Genomic DNA, 26986 nt, shown 5'->3' with positions numbered 1-26986 from the left:
TGCTTATGACCATTAGCTGTAATCTTGCCATTCTTGTGTAGCTTTAAATGTCGATAGCTTTAAATCATTTGAGGTTTGATGATTAGAAGTGGTAATTTGTTTGGGGTGTACAAATATCATCTCTCTCTGACAATAAATTACCTAAATTAAATAGTAATTGATTGTTAGAAGAACATAACTGAATATCACAATACATGTCAATTTTGCCATGATCTAGTTGTATTTAAAAGCCAGAAGAACCTCATTTTGACTTGTGCTGGTTTTTAGAAAAATTCCTGTTCAATGTATAAAATAACTTTATTTCCAGTAGTTTAGTTTATTAGAATACAGTTGTGTAGCATGTCTGAATGTTGGCATAGTGTGCTTTCAGCTGGATAAATTATTTCAAATGTCATGTTTTTAAGGCTTTTTATTGGTATTTTCCAGTTCTTTGTTATCCATAGCATTTGCTGTACTATGTAAACCAAATTCCTGTTCAATTAGGAGTTGTCATTCAGTCCCGGACGTATATTTGAAAGATTTGCCCACTTTATTTTTCCCTTTCCTTTTTAGTCTGACAGTGGTGGATTCTGATGGTGCCAGTAACTCAACCACAGCAGTTGTCACTGTGCATAAAGCAGTAGACTATCCACCTGTAGCCAATGCTGGTGCAAATCAAGTCCTCACACTACCCAAGAACTCCATCATGCTGTATGGCAACCAAAGCACAGATGACCATGGAATCGTCAGCTATGAATGGTCCCTAAGCCCAAAGAGTAAAGGCAAAGTTGTTGAAATGCAGGTAGGAAAACATTTGTATCGTCGGCCAATATCCAAAGTGTGCAGTACTCTTACTTTGAGAAATCAAATGATCCCAAGGTTTATGGAATAAAGGCGAGAACACACCCTTTACAAGGATGCTTTTAAACTATAGTTAGCAAGGGGAAAAGGCATAACTACCAAAGTTCGAAGGGTACAATCATCCTGGTTAATAAAAGGATGGATTGAGATTTATGTTTCGATTAAATATGATGAAGTATTGTTTTATATCCAGCAAATCTAATCACTTGGCTTCCTTCCACTGAAATGAGAGGGGATTAAATCTTCGGATAAAATCTTATAATCATTATTTTGACTTTTTAAAAAATTTATTCACTGAATGAGGGCATCTAGGTGAGCATTTATTGCCCATCCCTAATTATTAAGAGTCAACCATATTGCTGTGGGTCGGGAGTCACGTAGTCCAGGCCAGGTAAGGATGGCAATTTCCTCCCCTAAAAGACATTGTTGAACCAGATCATTGACAATGGATTCATGGTCATCATTAGTCTCTTAATTCTAGATAATTATTGAATTCAAATTCCACTATCTGCCATGGTACGGTTTGAACGTGGCTCCCCAGAACATTAGCTGGGTCTTTGGCTTAACAGTCCAGCAATAATGCCACTGCCTCCCCATCTGCTATTCACTAATGGGCAAACATCTAAATGTTTCTTATTGCTAACATGACATATCTGTTCATTATAAACCGAGCAAAACATTAAGGCAGGGAAGGCTGTTTAATGCATAGTGCGTTTTATCTCTTTCACTTGTTTTGTTTAGGGTGTACGAACATCATCTCTCCAACTGTCAGCAATGCAGGAAGGTGACTACATCTTTCAACTTACAGTCACAGATTCAGCAGGGCACCAGGCCACCGCTGAGGTGATGGTCATAGTGCAACCAGGTATGTATTTGTGAAGAAAGTGTTCACAATTACAATGCAAGAAAAATGACAAAACACTTCAACTTCTTATTTTTTAAAATTCCTTCCATTTATAACTCATAAAAGTAAACTGGTACTAAGCAGTCTACTTGACAGAAATTAGAGGAACCACCACACACTGTGGGTGGGCTCTTAGATGAAGGACATGTTTCCTGAAGAAGGGCTTATGCCCGAAACGTCGATTCTCCTGCTCCTTTGCTGCCTGACCTGCTGCGTTTTCCAGCAACACATTTTTAAGCTCTGATCTCCAGCATCTGCAGTCCTCACTTTCTCCTATATATATATTTAACAGAAAGTTGAAAAAAAAGTTTTTCTAGTGCCTTTTGTATTCTTGGAGTGTCTGACAGTCTTTGGGTCAAATCAGTTAATTCAAGTTTAATGTTTCAGGCAGATAATCTTGCTCTCAAGGTTCCACAATCAGCATTATATCAAATCACAGGATAACCTATTTTGATCTTGGGTAGCACATGTTATTGGCCAGAACACAAGAAGACCCTGCACAACTTTCTTGTTTGAAAATGCCATGGAATCTTTACCTTCATCCTTAATTCTTAATAAAGTGCCACCCTGTAAATGCTGAAGTTTATTTCGTCGATCTGCTTTTCCAGAAAATAATAAACCTCCGGTGGCTGATTCTGGACCTGATAAAGAGCTGACCCTTCCCGTGGACAGCACGATATTGGACGGCAGCAAAAGCACAGATGATCAGAAAATTATATCTTACCTGTGGGAAAAAACAAGGTAAAATACAGAAGTCATACCAAACGTAATGGCTGTTAAAAAAAATATTAAAAATTAGACATAGTTCCAACAAATTCTAATCACTTCTACTACATGAAAATTAAGACCAGTTGCTTATCATTTCTTGTAAGTGTTGCTTGCTCTGATTTACTCCAGAAAGCCTTCAGCATTTACGTCTGTGAGAGACTATCTAAAAGTCTTATGTATGCTTTGCTAGTTTCATCAACTATGAAGCCATTCGGTTTTATATTGGGTCAGATATTCCGATTCATTTGCAACCCTGATCAGATTAGCAGTTAGAGAGCATCATAGATATGTTGCTGTGTTATCTGGGAATCTGTTCATGTTGAAGATTAGTGTGTCTGATGGATGGGCAGCATGGGTCAGGTACAGGATCTGTCAGACTTGTTTGAGGAAGTGGGGTGGCACAAGAATGTCTCTCCCAGGGAATATCATGTTACTGGGGTGGGCTGTTGTTCGGTGGATGGGAGATATTGTTTCAAGCTCTAGTTGCTGAAGGGTAGGGTTTCTAGTAGATAGGGATGTGAGGTGTCAGTTCAGGGAGAATTCTGACTGGGTTTGATTGTTAAGGATCTGGAGGTGCAAGGGATTAGAGGAGGTGTAATGATGATTTAACATACGTCCAGGATTTAGAGAAGGTTTTTTAATCCCCAGACATTTTCTGGTAATTAATAAGATTATATGTCTGAATTCTCTAACTTTAATAAACTCTTTGAGAGGGTTTCAGACACAAGCTGTCCATGGTAAAATTCACTTGCCTGACCAGACGTGGGGCCTTCTGCATGGTCCCAACATACAACTCCAGTATACAGTGTTCTCGTGGTTATGGACCAGAACAACCCCCCCCCCCCCCCCCAAAATATATTTAGAAGGTAGCCTAGACCCGAACGTTTGCTTATTTTAAAGGGAAATGTAAGAAATGTTCCATATGCAATTTGATTGGTAAAATTATCGACTTGAAGCAAAACACACTTTATTTTACACTACAGTCAAAATACAGACAAAATAAAGAGAATAACTGGCTTCACTGAAACTCTATCGAAATACTTAACAAGCTAATATATACATTACTAATTATCTGTTCCAATGTAGTAACATCCCATTATCACACCCTTGGCAAAGGCAAATTCAGTAAAACAGATTAACTCATATGTAGTTCTAGCAGCAGGAAGAGAACCCAAGTGTTTAGCTGTAACAGAGTCAAGAGCGTCTACATTCAGCCTCAAGACCCCAGTAACTGTAGAAAGCTAAAACTAAAAATCCTGGCACTGAGGGACCATGACCCCACCCATTCAGGCTGGTTCGGTTGTTCCAACGATTTAAAAACATCCAAGGCACCTCAAATTATTTACTCCATTAGCTTTGAGCAGACTGCTTGTCATTTCTATCTGAACCTTTCTTCATTGAAAAAAAAACCATGGTAAATATACCTCTTAAAGCAATAACATTGTTACAAGTGATTCTCTGGCCATCAGAATATCTGGTCCACAATCTTCCCATCATGTTTGGCTTACATTTGTTGCCCATCTCCAATAGGACAGATTTGCAATATATTCTGTTTTCTAAAGGCAACTGGTGAACCAAGTCTGTGATATGGTTAAAAACATTACTTTATTCACAGAGCCTGGAAATCTGATAGGCCTGCTCACCTCATTGATGTTGTGCCCGAGAGTGAGCTTTAACTGAATCTCTGTGCAAATATTCAGACCCTACTTTATATCCCAGTGATAGCATAATCCATTTACTTGAGAAAGGTTGCTTGTGCTTGTGAGGGTAATGTCAGCAGTGTACAACTCAACAAAACTAGAAATTCGGAGTGCCACCCTGTGGTTATAATAAGGAAGTCATGACCTGTCTTTGTTGGAGTTGCGAAGTGGAACATTTTCCCTCTTTGCCTCAAACCGTGACCAGAATTGGCCTATAAATGTAACTTATGCATTCTCCTTTTAAGCCCTTTGGTTTGTCCAAACATAACATGTGATTCCTCAGTTGCGATGGGTTGTCTTTTCGAACAGGTTACACTGTGTCAGATTTTCTAGGATGTGTGCACACCATTTGTACAGGCAAGGTAACATACCAAGAATAATACAGGTGGTATGCCTAAGCCAAAACTTCACTTTGCAGCCCCAAGCAGGCCTAGTTAGAGACACCAGGTGCCTTAGGGCTGCCTCTGTTTCTGTGACCCCTTATACCTCATCTCCTTTTTGACAGATTCTGTTGAGCACCTTTGTGCTGTACTTTGTGTTCTAGAGGATAGCATAGTGTTGCACGAAAGTGTGTCAACAAGTGTGCATCACTTCTTCTTTTCAAGAGTAACCTGGTTAAAAATCACACAACACCAGGTTATAGTCCAACAGATTAATTTGAAAGCAATGGCTTTTGGAGTGCTGCTCCTTCATCAGACAGCTACCAACTAAAGCTCTTGGACTATAACCTGGTTTTGTGTGATTTTTAACTTTGTCCACCCCAGTCCAACACTGGCTCCTCCACATCAAGAGTAACCCAGTCAGTCCTAGCACCTTCTCTTGCTGCATCCCTCCCCGCCTCAACTGTTGTCATTAAATATGTTGAAGCATTTGTCTGTTTTCCCTTTGGAATATTAATTTGAGTCTGCATTCATCACAATATGATGGAAGGAGTATGTTCCAAATTCTAGCCATTCTTTTTGTGAACGTTTTTCGTCTTGTTGCCTGCTGGCACTTTTGCAAATTATTATGAAGCTGTGGGTGTACTCTATCTTTTAAGAGAGTTGAAAAGCTAGCAATGACTTAGAGAAGCACAGAGAATACTGGAAAATTTAAAATGTAACAGTGGATTGAAACAACTAGCTAAGAGCCATGTTGCCAGGATACAAAAACAAATTCAAATTTGGCCATTCAGTTTAAATTATGCCCAAGTTACCAAAATCCAATTGCATTTGAAAAATATAATGTTTTGACAACACTAAACCAATGAAATGATCCGATGTTTTGGGGTATAAATATCAGACATTTTGAATAAGTACACAGAGCAGCTAGCACCAACAACCAGAGAGACTGCTTGCAGAAAGAGCTGCTATCTTAAAGGTACCTTTATCTATTAAAGACCTGGGAAGCAGAATCCCAAAGAAGAAAAGAAGACAGAGGAAAATCTACAGAGGACATTCTGCAAAGTTGACTGGTTTTGAAACATTTTTTTTTGTAAAAATCTTAATTGGGATTTTTATCAGACCAGTATTGTAGAGGGGGGAGGTAGAAGATAGGTTTAAGAGAAAGGAGTTGTAAGTTGTTAGGTTAATATTCTCTGTTCAACTGAAAGAATAAAGTTCTTAAATTTTTACTTTGGATAATTCTTTACCTCTCAAGTTTTAACAGATTACAGCACAGGATGAATCTTATCTGCGTTGCTGGTTTAAATTAGCAGCGGGGTTTACCCTGTGTCATAACACAATCAACTTACAAAGTCAAAATCTGGATCAATCCTTTAGCCATTTGAAACAGTTTTGACTTACTCTATCTAATCCCTTTGTAATTTCATGCACCTGTGTCAAATTTCTTCTGGCTTCATAGTTTTAAGGAAGGAAGATTCAGCTTCTCCATGGTCCGTCATCCTTGAAGTCTTTCTGGTAAATATCTTCTGTAGTTTCTACAAAGTTCACAATTTAGTAAGGTCCAGAACTACAAGCATATTGGTTGTCGCCCAATGTGACAATCAGCAGGAAATGTGGGCAAGAAGCAATCTGGTGCAGGAGAGAGACAGAATTTTAATTTGACAAGGGCCTCCTCACTACTTCTGTGTCTCTCAGGTACAGGAATGAATTTGCATTGATTGCTCACGGGGACAGTGCTTTAGATTAGATTAGATGGTTCTCCAACAGAATGGGCCTCTGTGATTAGCGCGATGTTCGCACTCCTCTGCCTGGCCCCAAGTGTTCAAATTTCATAACCACCATCCTTGTTAAATAATTAACCAACCTTGTTCAAAATATTAAACATATTAACAATGTTTAAATTAGTAGTTAAAACACTTGGTCTCAGACAAGCTTTGTAAGTCAGTGATTATTTTTATTGATTATTGCATTAGCAATTTAAGTTTTGTGTATTGATTAAAATGACAAAACTGAAATGTTTAAATTAGGAATGACCTAGATTCTCATATTTTGCCCAAACAATTTGTTTTCAAAGGATTTTTATTATCCTTTTTTGAGTGCCATTGGAAGCAAGTGAAAAAGTTGGCCAAAATCCTAATTACATGGAATTTCCACGAAGGAAAGGAAATATGCCTAGTTATTATTCAGAATTATCCTTGCGATAAAATACAGTTTCTACAGGGTATCTTGCTGCAGGGTTGCTGAAACTTGTCTGAAGCATATTCAATACATTTCAATTTCTAGTAGCCTTGTGACATGTCAGTGTAAATAGGATTATGAAATGCACATCCTGACCTCTTCAGACAACAAACGCTATTAACCTGGAGTCCGAGATAACTGTAGCTGCCTCCTGTTAACATAACCTTAAGGTGAAATTGATTGGTTTTGTATTTCAGTGGCCCTGACGGTGTGAAAATCGAGAATGCAGACAGTGCCATTGCCACAGTAACAGGTCTTCAGGTTGGGTCATATGAGATTACACTGACGGTGAAGGATGAACGAAACCTGGAAAGCCACGATTCTGTTAGAATCATTGTGAGAGAGGGTATGTTTTCCTTTCAGATCTGTAACGCATTGCAGTAGGTAAAAGTCAGCTGCTAAAATGAAAAAAAAAATGTGGTCAAACTAATGTCTCTAATAGTCACCTTTATACATAGTCTTGCAAATGCTTTTATCTGTTCTGTTAAGGACTTTGTTTTTCATGTTTTTAGCAGAGTGAATTAAAAGTCAAGGTTTTTTCAAGTAGCACAGGGCTTTGGTTAATAAAGGTTCTGATTGAGGAGAATCATGGCAAAACTTTACAAAGTCATGGAGCAACACAGTTTAAAATCATATTTCAGCCTGAATTTAACTATTCCAATGATAACAATTCTAAAAATTAGTTAAATTAATTGGTTCTCGCTTACACCATGTGTTTTGTATACAGAATGGGAAATATTAAAAGTAGCTGTTAGATAATGTTAATTTGATTGTTACTGTGCAGGAAATGAAGGTTTAAATGTGAAGGGATATCCTGTTTGCTGAGGTCTCCATTCTAACCATTGCAAAGTCAAACATTGTCCAATAGACGTAGAAACATAGAGAATAGGAGCGGGAGGAGGTCATTCAGGCTGTGAACCTGCAACACCACTCATTGTGATCATGGCTGAAAGATCCAATTCAGTCCTGCTTTCTCCCTGTACCTTTTAATCCCTTCAGCTCTAAGAACTACACCTGACATCTTCTTGAACAACATTAAGTATTTTAATCTCAACTGCAAACTGTGGCAGAGAATTCTACAGACTCGCCACCTTTTTTTATGTGAAGAAATTTCTCCTCATATCTGACTTTATGGCCTAACCTGTATTGTTCAAACTGTGACCCCTGGTTCTGGACTTCCTGGATTGTGAGCATCTTTCTTGCATTTACCTTGACTAGTCCTGTTAGAACTTTATAGATTTTTGAGGTCCTCCCTCATTCTTCTGAACTCAAGTGAATATAGCTCTAACCTATCCAGTCTTTCTTCATGCATCAGTCCTATCATCCCAGTAAGCAACCTGATAATGCTTTGTGGCACTCCCTCCGTAGCTGCAACATCTTTCCTTAGATAAGGAGACCAAACAGCACGCAATACTCTAAGTGTGCTCTCAGTAATGCCCTGTATAATATGCAGAAAGACATCCCTGCTCCTTTAATCGAATCCTGATCTATGAAGGCCAACTTACCATTTGCCTACTTCAGCTGCTGCACTTATGTGTTTACTTTCAGTAAATGGTGTAGAAGGACACTCAGGTGTTGTTGTACCTGCCCGTTTCCCAATCTATCGCCATTCAGATAATTTGCTTTCCTTACCAAACTGGATAATCTCAAATTTATTCATATTATACTTTATCTTCCATACATTTGCCTCCTCACTAAGCCTGTCCAAATCACATTGAACCATCTCTACATCCTCTACATAGCTCACCCTCTGAGCCAACTTTGTGTCATTAGCAATCTTGGAGATATTACATTTTGTTCCTTCAGCTAAAAAATATTTTGTGAAATAACTAGGTTCCAAGCACTGATCATTGCCATACCACATCAGTTCTTCCTGCCACTCAGGAAAAAAGACCTGTTTATTCCTGTCTGCCAACCACTTCCTCTATCCATGTCAGTATTCTACTCCCAGTCAGGGAGAATTCAGGAATAGGAAAGGTGAAACCATAATGCTGGGGGTATACTACAAGCTTCCCAACAGCCAGTGGGACACCGAGGAGAGAACATGTAGACATATTTTAGAAGGATGTAAAAAAAAAGCAGGGTTGGTGTGATGGGTGATTTTAACTTGCCCTATATTGACTGGGACTCACTTCATGTTAGGGGGTTGGATAGGGCAGAATTTAAAAGGACCATTCAGGAAGGTTTCTTGACATAGTATGTAATTACTCCAACCAGGGTAAGGTTATACTGGACCTGGTTTTGGGAAATGAGCCCAACCAGATGAGTGAAGTTTCAGTGAGGGAGCATTTTGGGAGCCGTGACTGTAATGCTGTGAGTTTGAAGTTACTCATGGATAGAGATAACAGCAGCGCTTGGATGAAGGTGTTAAATTGGGGGAAGGTGAATCACAACAACACTAGGCAGAACTGGAGAACTTTGATTGGAGGCAGCTGTTTGAGGGTAAATCCACATTTGACATCTGGGAGTATTTCAAGCAGCAGTTGATAAGAGTTCAGGAGCAGCAGGTTCCTGCCAGAATGAAAGATGGGTATGGCAAGTTACATGAACTTGGATGACCAGGGATGTTATAGCCTTGGTCAAAAAGAAAAAAAGAAGCATGTATAAAATCTAAGAGGATGGAAACTGACAAAGCCCTTGAAGTATATAAGGAAAGTAGGAAAGGATTTAAACAAGGAATTAGAAGGATGAAAAGGGGTCATGAAAAGTCGTTGGCAAATAGGATTAAAGAGAATCCTGAGGCTTTTTATAGGTACACAAAAAAACAAGAGGGTAACCAGGGAAAGGGTTAGCCCACTCAAGGACAAAGAAGAGAATGTATGTTTGGAGCCAGAAGAGATAGAACATAGAACATTACAGCGCAGTACAGGCCCTTCAGTCCTCAATGTTCCGCCGACCTGTGGGACCAGTCTGAAGCCCATCTAACCTACACTATTCCATTTTCGTCCGTGTGTCTTTTTAGTGACCATTTAAATGCCTGAAAAGTTAGTGAGTCTGCTACTGTTGGAGGCAGTGCGTTCCTGTGTTGTATTTTTTTTTGTTCAATCCCTGCACTTTAAGTTTGCATGCTAACGTCGTATATTGGATTATATCAAAAGTATCAAGTTCAAAACTACTGCATCTCAAAATTCTCAGCCAGAAGAGAGTAACCCACCTGGTACATGTGGCAGATGTGCCAGAGAGTGGTTTGCTTTTGGCATGTGTAGTCTGGCATCATTTCTTCTACTGCATGCTATTTCGGGGAAAATATAGGTTCATTTACCAATACAGAGGAACCTCAATTAACTGAACAAGATGAGACTGTATATCAACAGTAAGACTGCTACTGTCTTTGTGGGGTAAGTCTCCAAATGTGTTATTTTCCTCTCTCACTCACAGTCTGTGTGTGTAACACATACACATTATATATGTCTTTTTGACAGGTTCTACCTCTGCCCTGTACAGGGCAATGTTGAAGAGATTATCTGGGGAAGGAGGAGTTTAGGGTTCATCCCTGTGTAGAACACCAGGGAAAGTGTGGGGAGAGAGAGACCGTGGGAGGTCAGTCATTTGGAGACGGTGCCTGGGCTGTCCAGGGCTGGTTTCGACAACATTTCAGTGAACCGAGTTTGTTTTTAATCATTGTACCTTTAAACAAAAAATGTGATCAGAGTTGAAACCGTCATTGACGTAATGTTTCTATCGGGATCTTTGTTTGGATAATCAAGGTTCCTCCGTATATCTGTAAAAAGTAAATAAAATCCATAGAATTGAAGGCTATTATTATTATGGTAATTAGTGATACAAATAATAGCAAAGATTGAATGTAATTTATCCAGATAACTGCAAATTGAATGCAGCTCACCCACCCCCCCACACAATGTCCAAAGAGAAAGCAAAAACAAAATCAGGAAAAAACTGGCCCGCTCTCGAGCTCCAGCAGCCCATGGTACTCCACAGCACCTAATAACAAACTAATACCTTACTGTCTGACCAGACAGGAATACTAAAGAAATTAAAATTGAATTCAGACTTTAAAAATTGATTAACTAACACTTACTGAAATGTGATAAATTTGTTAGTCAGTAAATGGGCCACTACATTTTAATTAAAATGTTTTACAATATTTTGTTATTGAACAAGCACAAGGGGCCCACCATGCATGGTCCTGATAGGTGGAATAGTTCACTTAAATTCAGTTCACATCAGAAGTCAAGTCTTTGAACTTATCATTAAAGAAACTAGAGATGTTACTATTTAGGTTTTCCAACTGCTTTTAAATGCAGCTTTTCACTTAAAACTTAATTCATGTATCGAGATGGAATTTTAATATTTTGTAAGATCCCTGGAATGGAGAATAAATGTGCTTCTGTTTTACAGAAGTCAATAAGGCTCCAGTTGCTAAGATAGCAGGCAATGTTGTGATCACCCTCCCTAATAACACAGCTATGCTTGACGGATCAAAATCATCCGATGATAAGGGAATTGTCAGCTACCTTTGGACAAGAGATGAGAGCAGTCCAGCAGCTGGAGTAAGTGGTCTAACTCATATTTTTTTAATGAACTAGAAAAATACTATACCAGCTCTCTGAGACATTGTTTATTGGCTTGCCAAGATACACAAATACCCAATTGTTTATTGTTTGACTAGATGTAGTATGGAGGAACAGTGGGATGTTGGGGTCCATGTCCATAGATCCCTCAAAGTTGCCACCCAAGTTGATAGGGTTTGGATAGGGTTGTTAAGAAGGCGTATGGTATGTTGGCTTTCATTAGCAGGGGGATTGAGTTTAAGAGCCATTAGGTTACGCTGCAGCTCTGTCGACACCCTGGTTAGACCACACTTGGAATGCTGTATTCAGTTCTGGTCACCTCCTTATAGGAAGGATGTGGAAGCTTTAGAGAGGGTACAGAGGAGATTTACTAGGATGCTGCCTGGACTGGAGGGTGTGTCTTATGAAGAAAGGTTGAGGGAGCTAGGGCTTTTCGCACTGGAGTAAAGAAGGATGAGAGGTGACTTGATAGAGGTTTACAAGATGATGAGGCATAGATAGAGTGAATCGTCGGAGACCTTTCACACGGGCAGAAATGGCTATCACAAGGGGGCATAATTTTAAGGTGATTAGGGAGAAGTTTAGGGGAGATGTCAGAGGTCGGTTCTTTACTCCCACTGCTGGCAGTGCATTCCACACACCCACCACCCTCTATGTAGAATCAGATACTTTAGGGACATTTAAGCGACTCTTGGATAGGCACATGGATGATAGTAAAATGAAGGGTATTTAGGTTAGTCTGATCTTAGAATAGGATAAAAGGTCGGCACAACATCGAGGGCTGAAAGGCCTGCCCTGTGCTGTACTGTTCAATGTTCTATGTGACACATGTCAATGAGTGAGTGAGCATGGAAATGGTGGCATGAAGAGAGAGATGCAGTGTGGTCTGGCCCAAGGCAAGTGCTGACAGTATCAATAACAGGACCTGATTAACATTTCTGCTTCCTGCTTTACACCGGTCAATTTGATCAACTATGTTTTCATGAGCAGGAAAGCCAGCACCACGAAGCTGAAGCCTGAGACAGTCTCTGGCAATTGGAAGCAATTTGTCTTTGGAGTGGAGTGATGGGGCAGAGAGGGAAGTCTCTCGAACAGAGCTTGCAAAGGCAGCGTTACTAAAAGCCTGGCAGGCAACTCAATCAGGCACAGTGCTGGGTAGGGATGTGGTGGTGGTGGTGAGTGAGAGAGCCATCAGAAAAGGGTAGGGTGGAGGAGTACAGGGAAGGGGGCACACCACCTTATTGCCCTCAAGGCTATCTTTTAAAAAGCAAAGATCTGTTCTCATCTCTGTTTTACCGTAATGTTTCCCAAGCTTTCGAAGATTTGGCAAGCAGCTTTTAATTTGAAATCCATATCCTGACGGCCTTCTGAATGCTTGACTTGGATGGGGTGTTTGAGTCATGGGGATTGGTGTGTAAGATTAATGTTAAGGCCAGGGTTTCTTCAATATAGGTAAATCTTAAAAGTTCACATAGAAATATAATTGTAATGCAAGGTTCCTAATTACAGCATTGTATTCATACATGAAATCACATTTTTATTAGTTTTTGGTTTTCATTATCATCAGGATGTGATATCTTACATATTGCTATTCACCATTGCTTTCACCAAAGGCACGCTTATGATCATTACCAGTTGTAAATATTCACATGGCGGCCAAACATTAGTGTCAGTCCATAATAATTAGTTTAAAAGTCTGGTGATGCAGGAATAAATTTTGTGATAATTATGAGAGCAATATTGGAAAATGAGAAAATGTTCGAACAGTTTATCCATTATTTCTTTTCTCCTATAATTGGAAAATCTAGCAATTTTTCTCTACCATGACCAGAAATATGTTGCAAAATGTTGAATTTTTCATTACAATAAACAATTAAAGATTTTTGCCTTGATTGCTATTTAACTAAAGTATGTTGTCTGCTATGCATCGGCATATTGGAAAGTGGATTGTACGCATAGAATTCTTTAACAAAAAATTGCCCTTAAACATTCATTTCTCTATCTTTTGCATTTTCTACCTATCTGTAATAGGATGTGCTAAATAACTCTGATCACCAGCCTGTGCTTTTCCTGTCCAATTTGGTTGAAGGATTATATACATTTTGTCTCAAAGTAACTGATGCAAAGGGAGAAAATCATATCGACAGGGCAACATTAGAAGTGAGATCTGGTGAGTAGAAATTGATCTTCCAATGGGCTACTGCATTTCGTCAAAAAGTCTGGCATAAGATTTTATTTTTTAAATTTTAAAATGCTTAACTTCCTAAATAGAGTACCAGCCATGTTTTTGCTCAGAGAAGTGGGATGTCCCTTCATAATTCATTTATTCTGAGGTCTAACGTAATTGTTTTTTAAACCCTTTTTTACATTGTCACCGAGTCAACATATTTCTGCAAAGACATAAACTAACAACACTTGTTTCCTAAATAGTTTCTGAAGTGTGCTTTGAAATAATAACTAAGGTTTGCAATTATAGCACATCTGAAAATTATTATAAGTTAGTAACCTCCTGCAATCAGGGCGATTGAATGATCAGTTGTTCTGGTGTTTCTGGGCTTGGCTGTTGGGGGAAAATGTCCTCAGTATAGGAGGACTCTTCCCTGATCATTATCAAGAATCATCCTGGGAGCTTTAATATCCAGTTATCCTGTTATCTGCTTTGTTGGAATGCTGACTTAGCCCATTCAAAACATGGCACCTCTAACGATCTGGAATGTCTGAATACCACTGTTCACTTTCAGTGATGCTTTCAAATTTCACTGTATTGTTCAATCCCAAACTAACTGATCCAGAGGTCAGAGTCAAATCAACAAATCCTAGTTTCTAATGATATAAAGCAAAAGAATGCATGAGAATCAAAGTGGACCCATTTTACACCAAACATGAAATTGACAAGCCAGAAAATTGGACATGCTTCAGCATTATTTTGCTGGAGGGTTCTTGAGCTTTCATTCCTGGAGATGTCTCATTTACATAAGTGCAATCTTTATCCATGAATTTCACTTGAATTGTAAAGAAAATCTGAGCCTGGAAACCAAGAGAATATACTGAAGCACTTAATCTGGCAGTTGATTGGAATGTTTTTGCATTGCCACCATATCCAGGACAATGTCAGGCACCAAAGTCATTTGTATTTCAGCTAAATTTTACCTTAAGTTCGTGTGCCCATTTGCTATCGAGGCCATTTCTTTCACTTGTGTGCACTGATATCTGTTTTCCACTGTACATAGTAATTGTGTTATATGTGTTTTACTTTTTGGTGCATTCTTTTCCAATAACATTGGGTCTATAAGAATGAACGTCAATCTAGAAAGATTGTTAATAATTTAATTTCCAAATTTTGGATTTTAACTTTCCATTTTAATCCAATGATTTGAACTATGCAATATTGTTTACACTTTACTTGAGAGGTTCACAGTTGTCCTTTGCTTGAAGAATATGAGAGAGCTCATGGAATACAGAAATCGCTCAAAGAAGACAGAGGATGGTGGTGGAGGGTTGTTTTTCAGACTGGAGGCCTGTGACCAATGGAGTGCCACAAGGATCGGTGCTGGGTTCACACTCCTTTTCAGCATTTATATAAATGATTTGGATGTGACCTTAAGAGGTATAGTTAGTAAGGTTGCCGATGATCCCAAAATTGAAAGTGTAGTGGACAGCGAATAAGTTTACCTTAGATTACAACAGGATCTTGATCAGTTGGGCCAATGGGTTGAGGAGTGGCAGATGGAGTTTAGTTTAGAAAAATGTGAGGTGCTGCATTTTAGAAAAGCCAATCTTAGCAGGACTTATACACTTAATGGTAAGGTCCTAGGGAGTGTTGCTGAACAGAGACCTTGGAGTGCAGGTTCATAGCTCCTTGAAAGTAGCGTCACAGGTAGATAGGATTATGCAGAAGGTGTTTGGTATGCTTTCCTTTATTGGTCAGAGCATTGAGTAAAGGAGTTGGGAGGTCAAGTTGCAGCTATACAGGATGTTGGTTAGGCCACTTTAAGAATATTGCGTGCAGTTCTTGTCTCCTTCCTATTGGAAGGATGTTGTGAAACTTGAAAGGGTTCAGAAAAGACTGCAAGGATGTTGCCAGGGTTGGAGGATTTGAGCTATAGGGAAAGGTTGAATAGGCTTAGGGCTGTTTTCCTTGGTGCATCGGAAGTTGCGGGGTGACCTTCTGGAGGTTTATAAAATCATGAGGCATGGATAGGGTAAATAGACAAAGTCTCTTCCCTGGGCTGGGAGAGTCCAGAACTAGAGGGCATAGGCTTAGGGTGAGAGGGGAAAGTTGTAAAAGAGACTGGAGGGCAACGTTTTCATGCAGAGGGTGGTGTGTGTGTGGAATGAGCTGTCAGAGGAAGTGGTGGAAGCTGGTACAACTGCGACATTTAAAAGGCATCTGGATGGGTATATGAACAGGAAGGATTTGGAGGGATATGAGCCATGTGCTGGCAAGTTGGACTAGATTAGATTGGGATATCCGGTCGGCATGGACAAGTTGGACCGAAGGGTCTGTTTTCGTGCTGTATATCTCTATTAATTCAAGGCAGTTTTTTTTTTCTTTAAACTATGGATGTCTCTATTCGCTCATAACCTGTTTAAACCAGTTTCATTGTCATGTATTGTATGCTCATGAAAGTAATGATTTCTAACGTCACATATTTCATAACGATTGGCTGTACAATTTCTGAAGGATGATGGTGACCTCGTACAAAATATATTTGTTCAAGTTTACTCTTTTGCACATGGAAGATTGTATGTAAGATGGAGGTTAAGTTAGTGTTCATAAAAGTCAAGGACTTTAAAAGATATGACAGTTGAAGTAACAGTTTTAACTCTATTTTCTTTTCAGATCCTCGAAAGAATGATCTAGTAGAAATTATCCTGGATGTCAGTGTCAGTCGGTTAACCGAGAGACAAAAGGGCATGTTACTTCGGCAAATAGCTGTCCTGCTTGGAGTCCTTGATTCGGACATTACTGTGCAAAAAATTCAACCTTACACTGAACAGAGGTGAGGAGCTTTTAGTGCAGATGTAAGCATGAACATTACTGGAGGTGGCTGCTGAGAAAATAATTACCAACTTTGCATTAAGTAGCAACATCAGGGATTTGTGCTCTCAAAGAAAACTATGCAATGTTGCCGTTAATCCTCCACTTATTAGTACTTTAACATAATCTTCATATATTGGCATCAGTTAGAATGTATAAAAGTCGAAAACCTGTACAAAACTATTGTATATTAGACTTTTGAAGTATCTTTATTCAAATATTTGCTGGCTCGCAAGAAACTCTGTTTTGCATTGAATGATTTCTTTACCCTAAAGGTAATGTGAGAAAATGCTGTAAACTGTGGCTAGTCTGTAACTGTTAATTAAAGCGTTTTCAGTTGTACTTTCCCTCATTTACTTTCACAGTACACAGATTATCTTTTGCGTGAGGAATACACAAGCACATCAGATATTGAAGGGACAGGATGTTGCTCGGATACTGAAGAATAAATTTCGGAAACAGAAATCAGACTTCTTAGTTTTCCGGGCTCTCCAAGTTAATACAGTCAGTGAGTGAGCGTTATTTATTAAAATATTTAGTATACATTTGTCCCAGCAAGATTTGGTTTGATTGTATAGAGTCTAGTATTTTTTCAAAATATTTCCCCAGTGTTCACAGATCTACCTTGCTTGACTTGTAGCCAATGTCTTGATTTTTGACATCTCATGCTTATTTTCAAATCACTCCATGGTTTTGTTCTCCCTATCTCTTTGCTGTCCTTCAGCTTTACGGTCTTCCAAGGTTATAATTCTGGCTAGAATCACAGATTCCCTCTACGATAGAAGCAGGCCATTTAGCCCATTGAGCCTGCTCCTACATGAGCGTCCTGATTTCTGGCAGTCTCCTCTTCACTCACTCAAGTCTCTAGAATCGCCTCCCTACACTTTTTCACTGCTCCACCTGGCTCTCTTTCTTTGGGAAATTACTGAAAATCTGGTCAAAACGCTGGTACATCTCTTATTTTCTCTCCTGGCTTACTTTAGATGGAAAATAAACTCCTGATCCCAAGGTCTTAGAAACTAGAAATGAATATGGTATTAATACCATATGGGGGTGCACAATATGCTTTTCAAACTAACTATTCTTGAATTGTGTGTTGCTTTTTAATCTAGCTGTGAATTATGAACTTCTGGCTTTTTGATGCTTGTTATAGTTATTTTATAGAGAATGTCAAAGAATAGAGAGCAGATTGGTAGCCATTATCCGTTCTGTATGGAGAACTTTAATGTGGAGTTGTAAGGAATCATCCAGCACTAGCTAGAGTAAAAAACTGGGATCCGAGAATGAAAATAGTTCAACACTGTCACCTCTGATTAAAATGCTTCCTTATTCTATTTTTAAAATCCTGACTGGAGGAGACAACCAAGTGTCAAATGATTGTTTCCACTGAATGCCTCAAATCTTGTCCTTGATCTTTTGCAAAAACACTAAGCTCCCTTCACTAGTATCTGTATGGCTGTTACATTATTATGAATAGACAGGCAGGAGGCTGGTTGACTACAGCAAGCCAGGCAGCATCAGGAGGTGGAGAAGTCAAAGTTTTGGTAAAATTCTTCTTCAGGACTGGGGGTGAGTGTAGAGGGAGTTGCAGATAAAGGGAGTGGCGGGGGCAAGGTGGGGATTGGTGAAGACAAATACAGGGTAAGACCTGGTTGGTCAATCGGAGGAATTAATCTGGTTGATGGAAGGGAGGGAGAGGGGCAGGGAAGGGAGCCAGGGGATGAGAAGGGAGGTTAATTGAAATTGGAGAACTCCCTGTTGAGTTCTCCGGGCTGTAGGCTGCCCAGGCAGAAGATGAGGTATTGTTCCTCCAATTTGCGGTGTGATTCATTTCGGCAATGAAGGAGGCCAAGGATGGTCATGTCTGAAAGGGAGTGGGACAGGGAGTTAAAATGGGCGGTGACTAGGGGGGGATCTGGTCAGTCCCTGCAGACCTGTCTGTGATGCTCAGCGAAATGTTCCCTAAGTCTACCCTCGATCTCCCCGATGTAGAGAAGACTACAAAGGGAGCACCTGATGCAGTAAACCAGGTTGGAAGGGAGGCATTATTATTGGCAGTGAAGTAAAACCATCTTTATTACGTGCTCCTCAAGTCAAAATCTTTTCCTCATTAAAATGTTGATATAAGGAGAAAACAAAATTAAAACTGTTTCTCTCCTTGAAAAATGTAATTGAATTATCCATCAATATCTTTGTGAAGCACAGTAGAATTTGTATTTGCTTCACTACTTGCTCTATAGAACTTCTGGACTTTGTTTGGATGTAAATGACTCAAACTCACTGGACGTAGGAATTACATCCTAGAGTGAGGTTTTAACGCAGCAGATCAAATCATATGCCTAATTATTTGCTTTGTCAACTGCCTATTTTAACCCCAGCAGCCACGTGTTACAACCAAATATTGGGTAGAACTGTTGTGGATATACTAAAGGAAGGAGGGCAGATGTCTAATTCTGTTAATACTAATACTTGCATATACTCTAGGACAGTCTTACACCTGTATTGGACAGGTCCCACTCTGGAGTAAGTGTAAGGCTTCTCCACGTTTTTCTTTCAATGAAAGTCTATAAAGCTACGAGTATTTGACTTGTACCGCATTCTATTCTTAAAAGGAAAGTTAGAATGTACTGGTTTGGTATATTCTGTTACTTTCTTAAAATATTTCACAAGCTTGCATGCACACCAACACTAATGATGGTATGATATCTGTAACCAGAAACTTTTTCTCGATGCTGGGTGAGTTGGCTTTAACATGTGCACAGTCTTGTGCTTGTGTTGCAAATGAATATTGCAGAATAAAGTCTATAATCCATTTATTTGGTCAGCCAGTTATGAGGTAGCTAAGCTAGTTTGAAGGGTCTAGCCCTGTCATACCTGAAGAGCATTCGTGTTTTTTCTTTAAATTGGGCAGCTGTTCAATGCCAACTAGAAAGATCCCTGCCTGCCTTCATGAACTTAAACTGCTGAAATTCAGGCACAGTCAGATTAAAACTACCCATCAACTTCTGTTAAAGTTTGCGAAGATGATGTTAGCTGCGATATATAAAGCTTGCCTTTTGGAAAGATTCTGCACTTTAAACAATTCAAGCATGAATTGTTCAGGTCACCTCATTCTTGATGTTAATTTCTGCTGATAGTGCTCACGGTGATGTTGTCACATTTTCCTGTACCCACAGCTTATATCATTTAGTATGTGCAAACAGCGATTTCAGTGTATAGTACTTAAACGAAAGCTGCGTTTTTTGTTCTCAATGTAATATCTTCAGAGGCCACTGAAATCCTGTCAAAACTAGCCATCAATTTCTTGTAGGTGCAAGTTTTGCTGCCCATTATACCAAATGTTCTCTCAGTTTGGTTGAAGAAGTGGAGTTCATCCTCTTCTGACTTTATTCGTGTACCCCTAAGAGTTGCCTTCAATGGGCAAGAAAGCTGTTCACTCCATTTTGTAAATTCTTTGTCATGTGTTGACTCACTTAACAATTTGTCTTGTGAGGAAGCTGAGTGGATACTTGATTAGGCTTTTTGCTCTGCCATCATAAGATGTGCAAATACATTTAAACCAGGAGCTTGTACCCCTTGAAACAATATTCTCACTTAAGTCTTGAACTGTGTCCTCTGTGATTACTTTAATTTAAGATAAAAAAATCTTATCATAACACAAGTAGCTTGGCAAAATAAAGGCATTGTATTCTGACCTGAAGAATGGAAAGTAGTAAGAAACATTAATAAGAATTTGTGCTTACAGAGGAATTTTGTTCCTGCTGTCTGGTATTTGTTTGCAACTGAAAACAAAATAGCTTAACCAGATATTAGAGTTAAAAAGCATGTGTTTACAGCTAACGTTACTAATCTGCTGTACTCCCCTACCTTCACCTCCCTTCTGTCTCCTGATAAAAGTCTGTCAGTTGAGTTGTTCAGACCATGGTCGGTGTGATTCTTTCAATAAACGTTGTCTCTGTGATCCATTCTGGATGGAGAACTTCATTCGAGTTCAATTGGGAGATGGAGAAAGCAACTGCGGTAAGTTCGCAATTATTATTAAACACAGTTGTGTATCAATGTGAAATACATCTGAACAGACCAACTTGTATATAATGTTTGTTTACCATTCCTAAACATAAAAAAACTATTTTCAGAAATTGTATAATTTGATACTCATGCTTAGATATTTTCTCGTCAAGCTGTTCAGAATGTTATTACACACCTCTAGAGCTGCTAAGTCTTGAACCCAGGTCTCCTCGCTAAGAGAGCACACCACCACTGCACCACAAGATCTTTCCTTACTTTTGCATAAGCTTACCCATAGAAGATCTCTGTTTTCTAGACAAAAAAATTTTGAAAATATATATGATTTAAATTACTAGTAAGATGTCCAATAATACAAAGTATTGTTGTATAGATTTTCAAAATATTTGGAATAGCAGAAAGCTAGCCACAATCACTGCTTTTTTTTTAAGATTTGTGAAATTATGTACTTAGATTCGGACTCTTGTTTTTTTTGTCTGAAAATGTTACATTGGTCATCGGATCTAAGAATGTAAAACCAATTTTCTTGGTTTGTCTCAACCGATCTGACAGTAAAATACATCTAGTTTGAGCATGAATGATTCTGATTTAGTTTTGTCATTAGTACCTCAATGTAATCCTGAATTGTTGGTATATTTAAATTATTAATCTATCCTTTATTTAAGTTTCAAAGCTTTTATCGCTTCACTGCTTTCTTTTCTGTTTGACTGACAATTTCTCTCTTGCCGAGTGCATTTAACATCTTACACAATGGGGATGGAGAACCAGTGCACTCATGCTTTTGGTGATAGTGACCACAACTGCCTCACATTCTACATAGCTATGGAGAAGGAGAGGATTAGGCAAAATGGGAGGATATTTAATTGGGGAAGAGGAAACTATGATGTGATTAGACATGAGTTAGGAAGCATGGACTGGGAGCAATTGATCCATGGTAAAGGCACTATAGACATGTGGAGACTGTTTAAGGAACAGTTGTTGCAAGTGATGAATAAATATGTCCCTCTGAGACAGGCAAGAAGGGGTAAGATAAAGGAACCTTGGATGACGAGAGCAGTGGAGTTTCTCGTCAAAAGGAAGAAGGTAGCTTACATAAGGTGGAGGAAGCTAGGGTCAAGTTCACCTCTAGAGGATGACAGGCAGGCAAGGAAGGAGCTCAAAAATGGTCTGAGGAGAGCCAGGAGGGGGCACGAGAAAGGCATGGCAGAACAGATTTGGGAGAACACAAAGGCATTTTACACTTATGTGAGGAATTAGAGAATGGTCAAAGAAAGAGTAGGGTCAATCAGGGATAGCATAGGGAACTTGTGTGTGGAGTCTGAGGAGGTAAGGGAAGCCCGAAATTAGTTTTTTGCATCTGTCTTTATGGAAGAAATGAACTTTGTAGTGAATGAAACCTTTGAAGAGCAGGTGTGCAAGCTGGAATGGATAGAGATAGAGGAAGCTGATGTGCTGAAAATTTGTCAAACATTAAGATTGGCAAGTTGCCAGGCCCAGACCAGATTTGTTCTCGGCTGCTTTGGGAAATGAGAAATGCAATTGCTTCACCACTTGCGAAGATCTTTGCATCCTTGCTCTCCACTGGAGTTGTACCTGAGAACTGGAGAGAGGCAAATGTAATTCCTCTCTTCAAGAAAGGAAATCAGGAAATCCCCGGCAATTACAGACCATTAAGTCTCACGTCTGTTGTCTGCAAGGTGTTAGAAAGGATTCTGAGGGATAGGATTTATGACCATCTGGAAGAGCATGGCTTGATTAAATGCAGTCAACACGGCTTTGTGAGGGGCAGGTCATGCCTCACAAACCTTATCGAGTTCTTTGAGGATGTGACTAGAAACGTTGATGAGGGTCGAGCTGTGGATGTGGTGTATATAGACTTCAGCAAGGCATTTGATAAGGTTTCCCATGGTAGGCTCATTCAGACGGTCAGGAGGAATGGGATACAGGGGAACTTAGCTGTCTGGGTACAGAATTGGCTGGCCAACAGAAGACAGCGAGTGGTAGTAGAAGGAAAATATTCTGCCTGGAAGTCTGTGGTGATTGGTGTTCCACAGGGCTCTGTCCTTGGGCCTCTACTGTTTTGTAATTTTTTTTAATGACTTGGATGAGGAGATTGAAGGATGGGTCAGCAAGTTTACAGACGACACAAAGGTTGGAGGTGTCATTGACAGTATAGAGGGCTGTTTGTAGGCTGCAGTGGGACATTGACAGGATGCAGAGATGGGCTGAGAGGTGGCAGATGGAGTTCAACCTGGATAAATGCGAGGTGACGCATTTTGGAAGGTTGAATTTGAAAGCTGAGTGCATGATTAAGGATAGGATTCTTGGCAGTGTGGAGGAACAGAGGGATCTTGGTGTGCAGGTACATAGATCCCTTAAAATGGCCACCCAAGTGGACAGGGTTGTTAAAAAAGCATATGGTGTTTTGGCTTTCATTAACAGGGGAATTGAGTTTTAGAGTCGTGAGATCTTGTTGCAGCTCTATAAAACTTTGGTTAGACCGCACTTGGAATACTGCGTCCAGTTCTGGTCGCCCTATTACAGGAAAGATGTGGATGCTTTGGAGAGCATTCAAAGGAGGTTTGCCAGGATGCTGCCTGGACTGGAGGTCTTATCTTATGAAGAGAGGTTGACTGAGCTCAGACTCTTTTCATTGGAGAAAAGGAGGAAGAGAGGGGACCTAATTGAGGTATACAAGATAATGTGAGGCATAGATACAGTCGATAGCCAGAGACTATTTCCCAGGGCAGAAATGGCTAACACGAGGGGTCATAGTTTTAAGCCGGTTGGAGGAAAGTAGAGAGGGGATGTCAGAGGTGGGCTCTTTACACAGAGTTGTGAGAGTATGGAATGCATTGCCAGCAGCAGTTGTGGAAGCAAGGTCATTGGGAATATTTAAGAGGCTGCTGGACATGCATATGGTCACAGAAGTTTGACGGTGCATAGATGAGGATCAGTGGTCGGCACAACATCGTGGGCTGAAGGATCTGTTCTGTGCTGTACTGTTCTATGTTCTATTAAAGGAGGTATACTTGGTAAATTGCGCAGGATGTAAACGATCACATGGAGATCAAAAAGAGGCAACTGTTGAAGATAGCTTTGAAAATAGAAGAGGGGGGGAGAAAAGGTCAATGTAGCTGGCCAGTTAAAGAAACATGCAGTCATTGGCTGTGTGGATGGACAGATTAGGAGTGTTCTTCTTCACAACGGAGCAATGCACGTCATTTAGAAATTTTGTGTAGAGTAAAACTGCCTTTTGGCAAAGGGAAGGTAATGGATTTCGATCAAAGTGTACAAATGCTGAACAAACCAATAGTGATACAAAACACACAATTTATGAGGTTGTTGACTTGCTCACTGAGCTGGTAAGTTTGCTCACAGACATTTTGTCACCATGTTAGTGCAGCTCCGGTAAAGCATTGGTATTCTCTCCCGCTTACTATTTATGTGTCTGGTTCTGCTAAGGTAGATGGTGTCATTTCCGGTTATGTTGTTGGTTCAGTTTCTGAGTGGTTGGTATATAGGGTCTAACTCTACATGTTTTGGTTAATGGTGTTCTGGGTTGAGTGCCAGGCTTCCAGGAATTCCTGGGCGTGTCTCTGTTTGACTTAGCCTAAGATGGATGTTATGTGTTAGTGGCATGAATAATTTCCAATGACACCATTTTATAGAACACATAAGAATCCCTAAAGTTAACTTGGTTCCAAAACTAGTCTAATATGTGAACTTACTTGTAAATCATGTATTCAATAGTAGTTTAATAATATCTTGTAGCTAAATTACTAGTTTTGATTAATAGAATGCTCTGTATATTAACAGGCTATTGTGGGGAGGAAAAAAAAGACATTTTTCAATTGAAGTCCATGGAGTCAGCTTGTGTTTGTGTGTGGCAGCAATAACCAAATCATTTTCCATTTTAATGTATTAAGAATTTACATTTGTTGCTTTTGTTTTTACTTTTAGAGTGGAGCGTGCTCTACGTTGTCATAGCTGCATTTGTCATATTGGTTGCCATTGGAATTTTAGTTTGGATGGTCCTGTGCTTCTGTAAAAGGTAAAGATTAGGCACCTTGTGCAACTCAACCTGTTCCTAGTATTTTCAGCATTTCCTCTGTTTCTACCCCCACCCCATCCCGCAATTTCAAAACAAATAACCTTTCCTCTTTAACACAGCATAACGGTTATCCATCCAAGCTCATCTGTGAAGGCACGGGTGGAATAATGGCTGTGTGGTTAGCACTGCTGCCTCACAACGCTAGGGACCTAGGTTCAGTTTCAACGTTGGGTGACTGTGTGAAGTTTGCTCATTCTCCCCATGTCTGTGTGGGTTTCCTCTGGGTGCTCTGGTTTCCTCCTGCAGTCTAAAGATGTGCAGGTTAGGTGGATTAGCCATGGGAAATGTAGTGTTACAGAATAGGATAGGGGATTGCGTCTGATTGGGATGCTTTTGAGGGTTGGAGTGGACTCGATGGGCTGAGTGGCCTGCTTTTGCATTGTAAAGCTTCTATACTTTATCTATTCTATGAAAATGTAATATTACACTCGGGGAAGATGAACCACTTCCTGATGTTCCACCAAAAAAAAGAATTGTTTTATTATCTGGACCTAGTTAATCTCTCATTTTTGTTTGTATGAGCTTTTTGTGCCAAGGTGGCATGTCTCTGTCGGAGGTACAAGTGGGCCATTCAAATTTCTGCTCACCTAGTTTACTAGGTGAGAATTGCTGAATTTAGTTACAGGTAAAATTAAGTTTATACCAAGTCAAAAACAACAGTTCGGTATTTTCCCAAAGCTTTTAGATCCAATCGTGGTCATTGACCTATTTCATGGATCAGGGAACATTTTGGTGCTTGTCAAGTTGTAGGCAGAGTGCTGTGTGTTGATTCTACATTACTAAATATTTCATAATGCTTAGTTGGTGGGCATTTAGATTAGATTATTTACAGTGTGGAAACAGGCCCTTCGGCCCAACAAGTCCACACCGACCCGCCGAAGCGCAACCCACCCATACCCCAACATCTACCCCTTACCTAACACTACGGGCAATTTAGCATGGCCAATTCACCTGACCTGCACATTTTTGGACTGTGGGAGGAAACCGGAGCACCCGGAGGAAACCCACGCAGACACGGGGAGAATGTGCAAACTCCACATAGTCAGTCGCCTGAGGCGGGAATTGAACCCAGGTCTCTGGCGCTGTGAGGCAGCAGTGCTAACCACTGTGCCACCGTGCCACCCAAAGATTCGTTTACGCTTCTCTCTAGGAATGACTGAAACTAATAAGTTTGGAGGTGTATGCTTGTCATGTGTATTTCGAAATAAAATCTTATAAATTATGCAAAGATTAGGATTCATTCTAAACTTAGTACCTGGACGGCATCCTCCTCCTCTTATCATTTAAATTGAGTATTGCACAGTTTCTTCTGTTTGTACTGAGACTCCAGCTGTTCAAGAGTTGTTCGATAGCTCCAATTCATCTGTAACAATCATAATTAGTTGAATTTAATCTAGGCTACCAGTCTGGATGTACATGGAGTGAAATTAATTTAGTGTTCATGAGGTTAAATATACCAGATCCTGGGGAATGGGACTGGATGTTAATAAGTAAATTGGCTCAGATCTGAATATATACTTTTCCCTTTTACTTGAGACACAGTGTATGAGAGAACCTACAATGAAAATGGGAGTATCAAGGCTGACACTAGTAATCCACTGGATCACTTCGGGTGGAGTTGTCTGAATGTATGATACAAATTTATTACAATATTTAAAAGTCACCAATTAAGTTTGTTTGCCTGATGTTAATGATTAATTTTTCTCCACCCTAATTAGTGAGTCATAGAGATGTACAGCATGGAAACAGACCCTTTGATTCAACTCATCCATGCCGACCAGACATCCTAAATTAATCTAGTAGCACCTGCCAGCACTTGGCCCATATCCCTCTAAACCCTTCCTATTCATATAACCATCCAGATGCCTTTTAAAATCCACAGTTAATTGTGATCATCAGTGATGAAAAGGGATCGCTGTCAGAACAATCACGCAGCATTTAATCTTCTTGGATTATCTTCATCTGTCTTTTCAGTTGAAAGAATTTTGTTTGAAAATTATTTTGTGGTTTAATTTCAAGGATAGGGTTTTCAATTTCTACAATTGAATGCTGGACTAGGACCTTTTAATTGATTACTGTACTTCAGAGGCATCTTTGACTAATCCGACTTTCAGTTTTAGAAATCGCCAACCATTGAAAAACCATGTGGCGATCCACTGTGTGCTGTGTCAATCCATACATTAGTATGTACATTTAAATAATTCATCTGAAAGTTTTATCTGTTTCCTGGAAAGAGAAAAGAACTCCAGAGTTTTGATGCACTTTTGATGGTTATAAAAGGTTGACATGCTGACTGTCCACCTTGGACAGCCTTTCCTCTTCCCACTCTCCTCCATTCCTTTCCAATATCAGTGCCATGACCCCTAGTTTGCAAACTACTATTTTTGATCTCCCAATTTTTTATCTCCTCTTTCTGTTTAATAGCAGCAACATTGTTACT

The 26986-nt window shown here is 39.7% G+C and overlaps 1 protein-coding gene across 5 annotated transcripts in view; it reads left to right on the top strand.

The window, feature by feature from the left end:
* The window catches only part of LOC140453579 (dyslexia-associated protein KIAA0319-like protein), a 107829-nt gene that overhangs the window by 70489 nt on the left and 10354 nt on the right, over positions 1 to 26986 (top strand). For 4 of the 5 annotated variants that reach the window (XM_072548384.1, XM_072548382.1, XM_072548381.1 and 1 more), the window contains exons 10-19: positions 553 to 781; positions 1582 to 1705; positions 2353 to 2485; positions 7031 to 7179; positions 11193 to 11344; positions 13397 to 13535; positions 16209 to 16368; positions 16772 to 16914; positions 20304 to 20426; positions 24396 to 24486. In XM_072548384.1, coding sequence (XP_072404485.1) covers positions 553 to 781; positions 1582 to 1705; positions 2353 to 2485; positions 7031 to 7179; positions 11193 to 11344; positions 13397 to 13535; positions 16209 to 16368; positions 16772 to 16914; positions 20304 to 20426; positions 24396 to 24486 — 1443 coding nt within the window. The remainder of the gene's footprint in view (positions 1 to 552; positions 782 to 1581; positions 1706 to 2352; positions 2486 to 7030; positions 7180 to 11192; positions 11345 to 13396; positions 13536 to 16208; positions 16369 to 16771; positions 16915 to 20303; positions 20427 to 24395; positions 24487 to 26986) is intronic. The other variant, XM_072548385.1, reaches the window with a different exon arrangement.

Source organism: Chiloscyllium punctatum, chromosome 27, assembly GCF_047496795.1.
Source record: "Chiloscyllium punctatum isolate Juve2018m chromosome 27, sChiPun1.3, whole genome shotgun sequence".
Classification (NCBI taxonomy): domain Eukaryota; kingdom Metazoa; phylum Chordata; class Chondrichthyes; order Orectolobiformes; family Hemiscylliidae; genus Chiloscyllium; species Chiloscyllium punctatum.
Note: the sequence above shows the minus strand (reverse complement) of the source record. Positions and strands in the feature narration are given on the sequence as shown.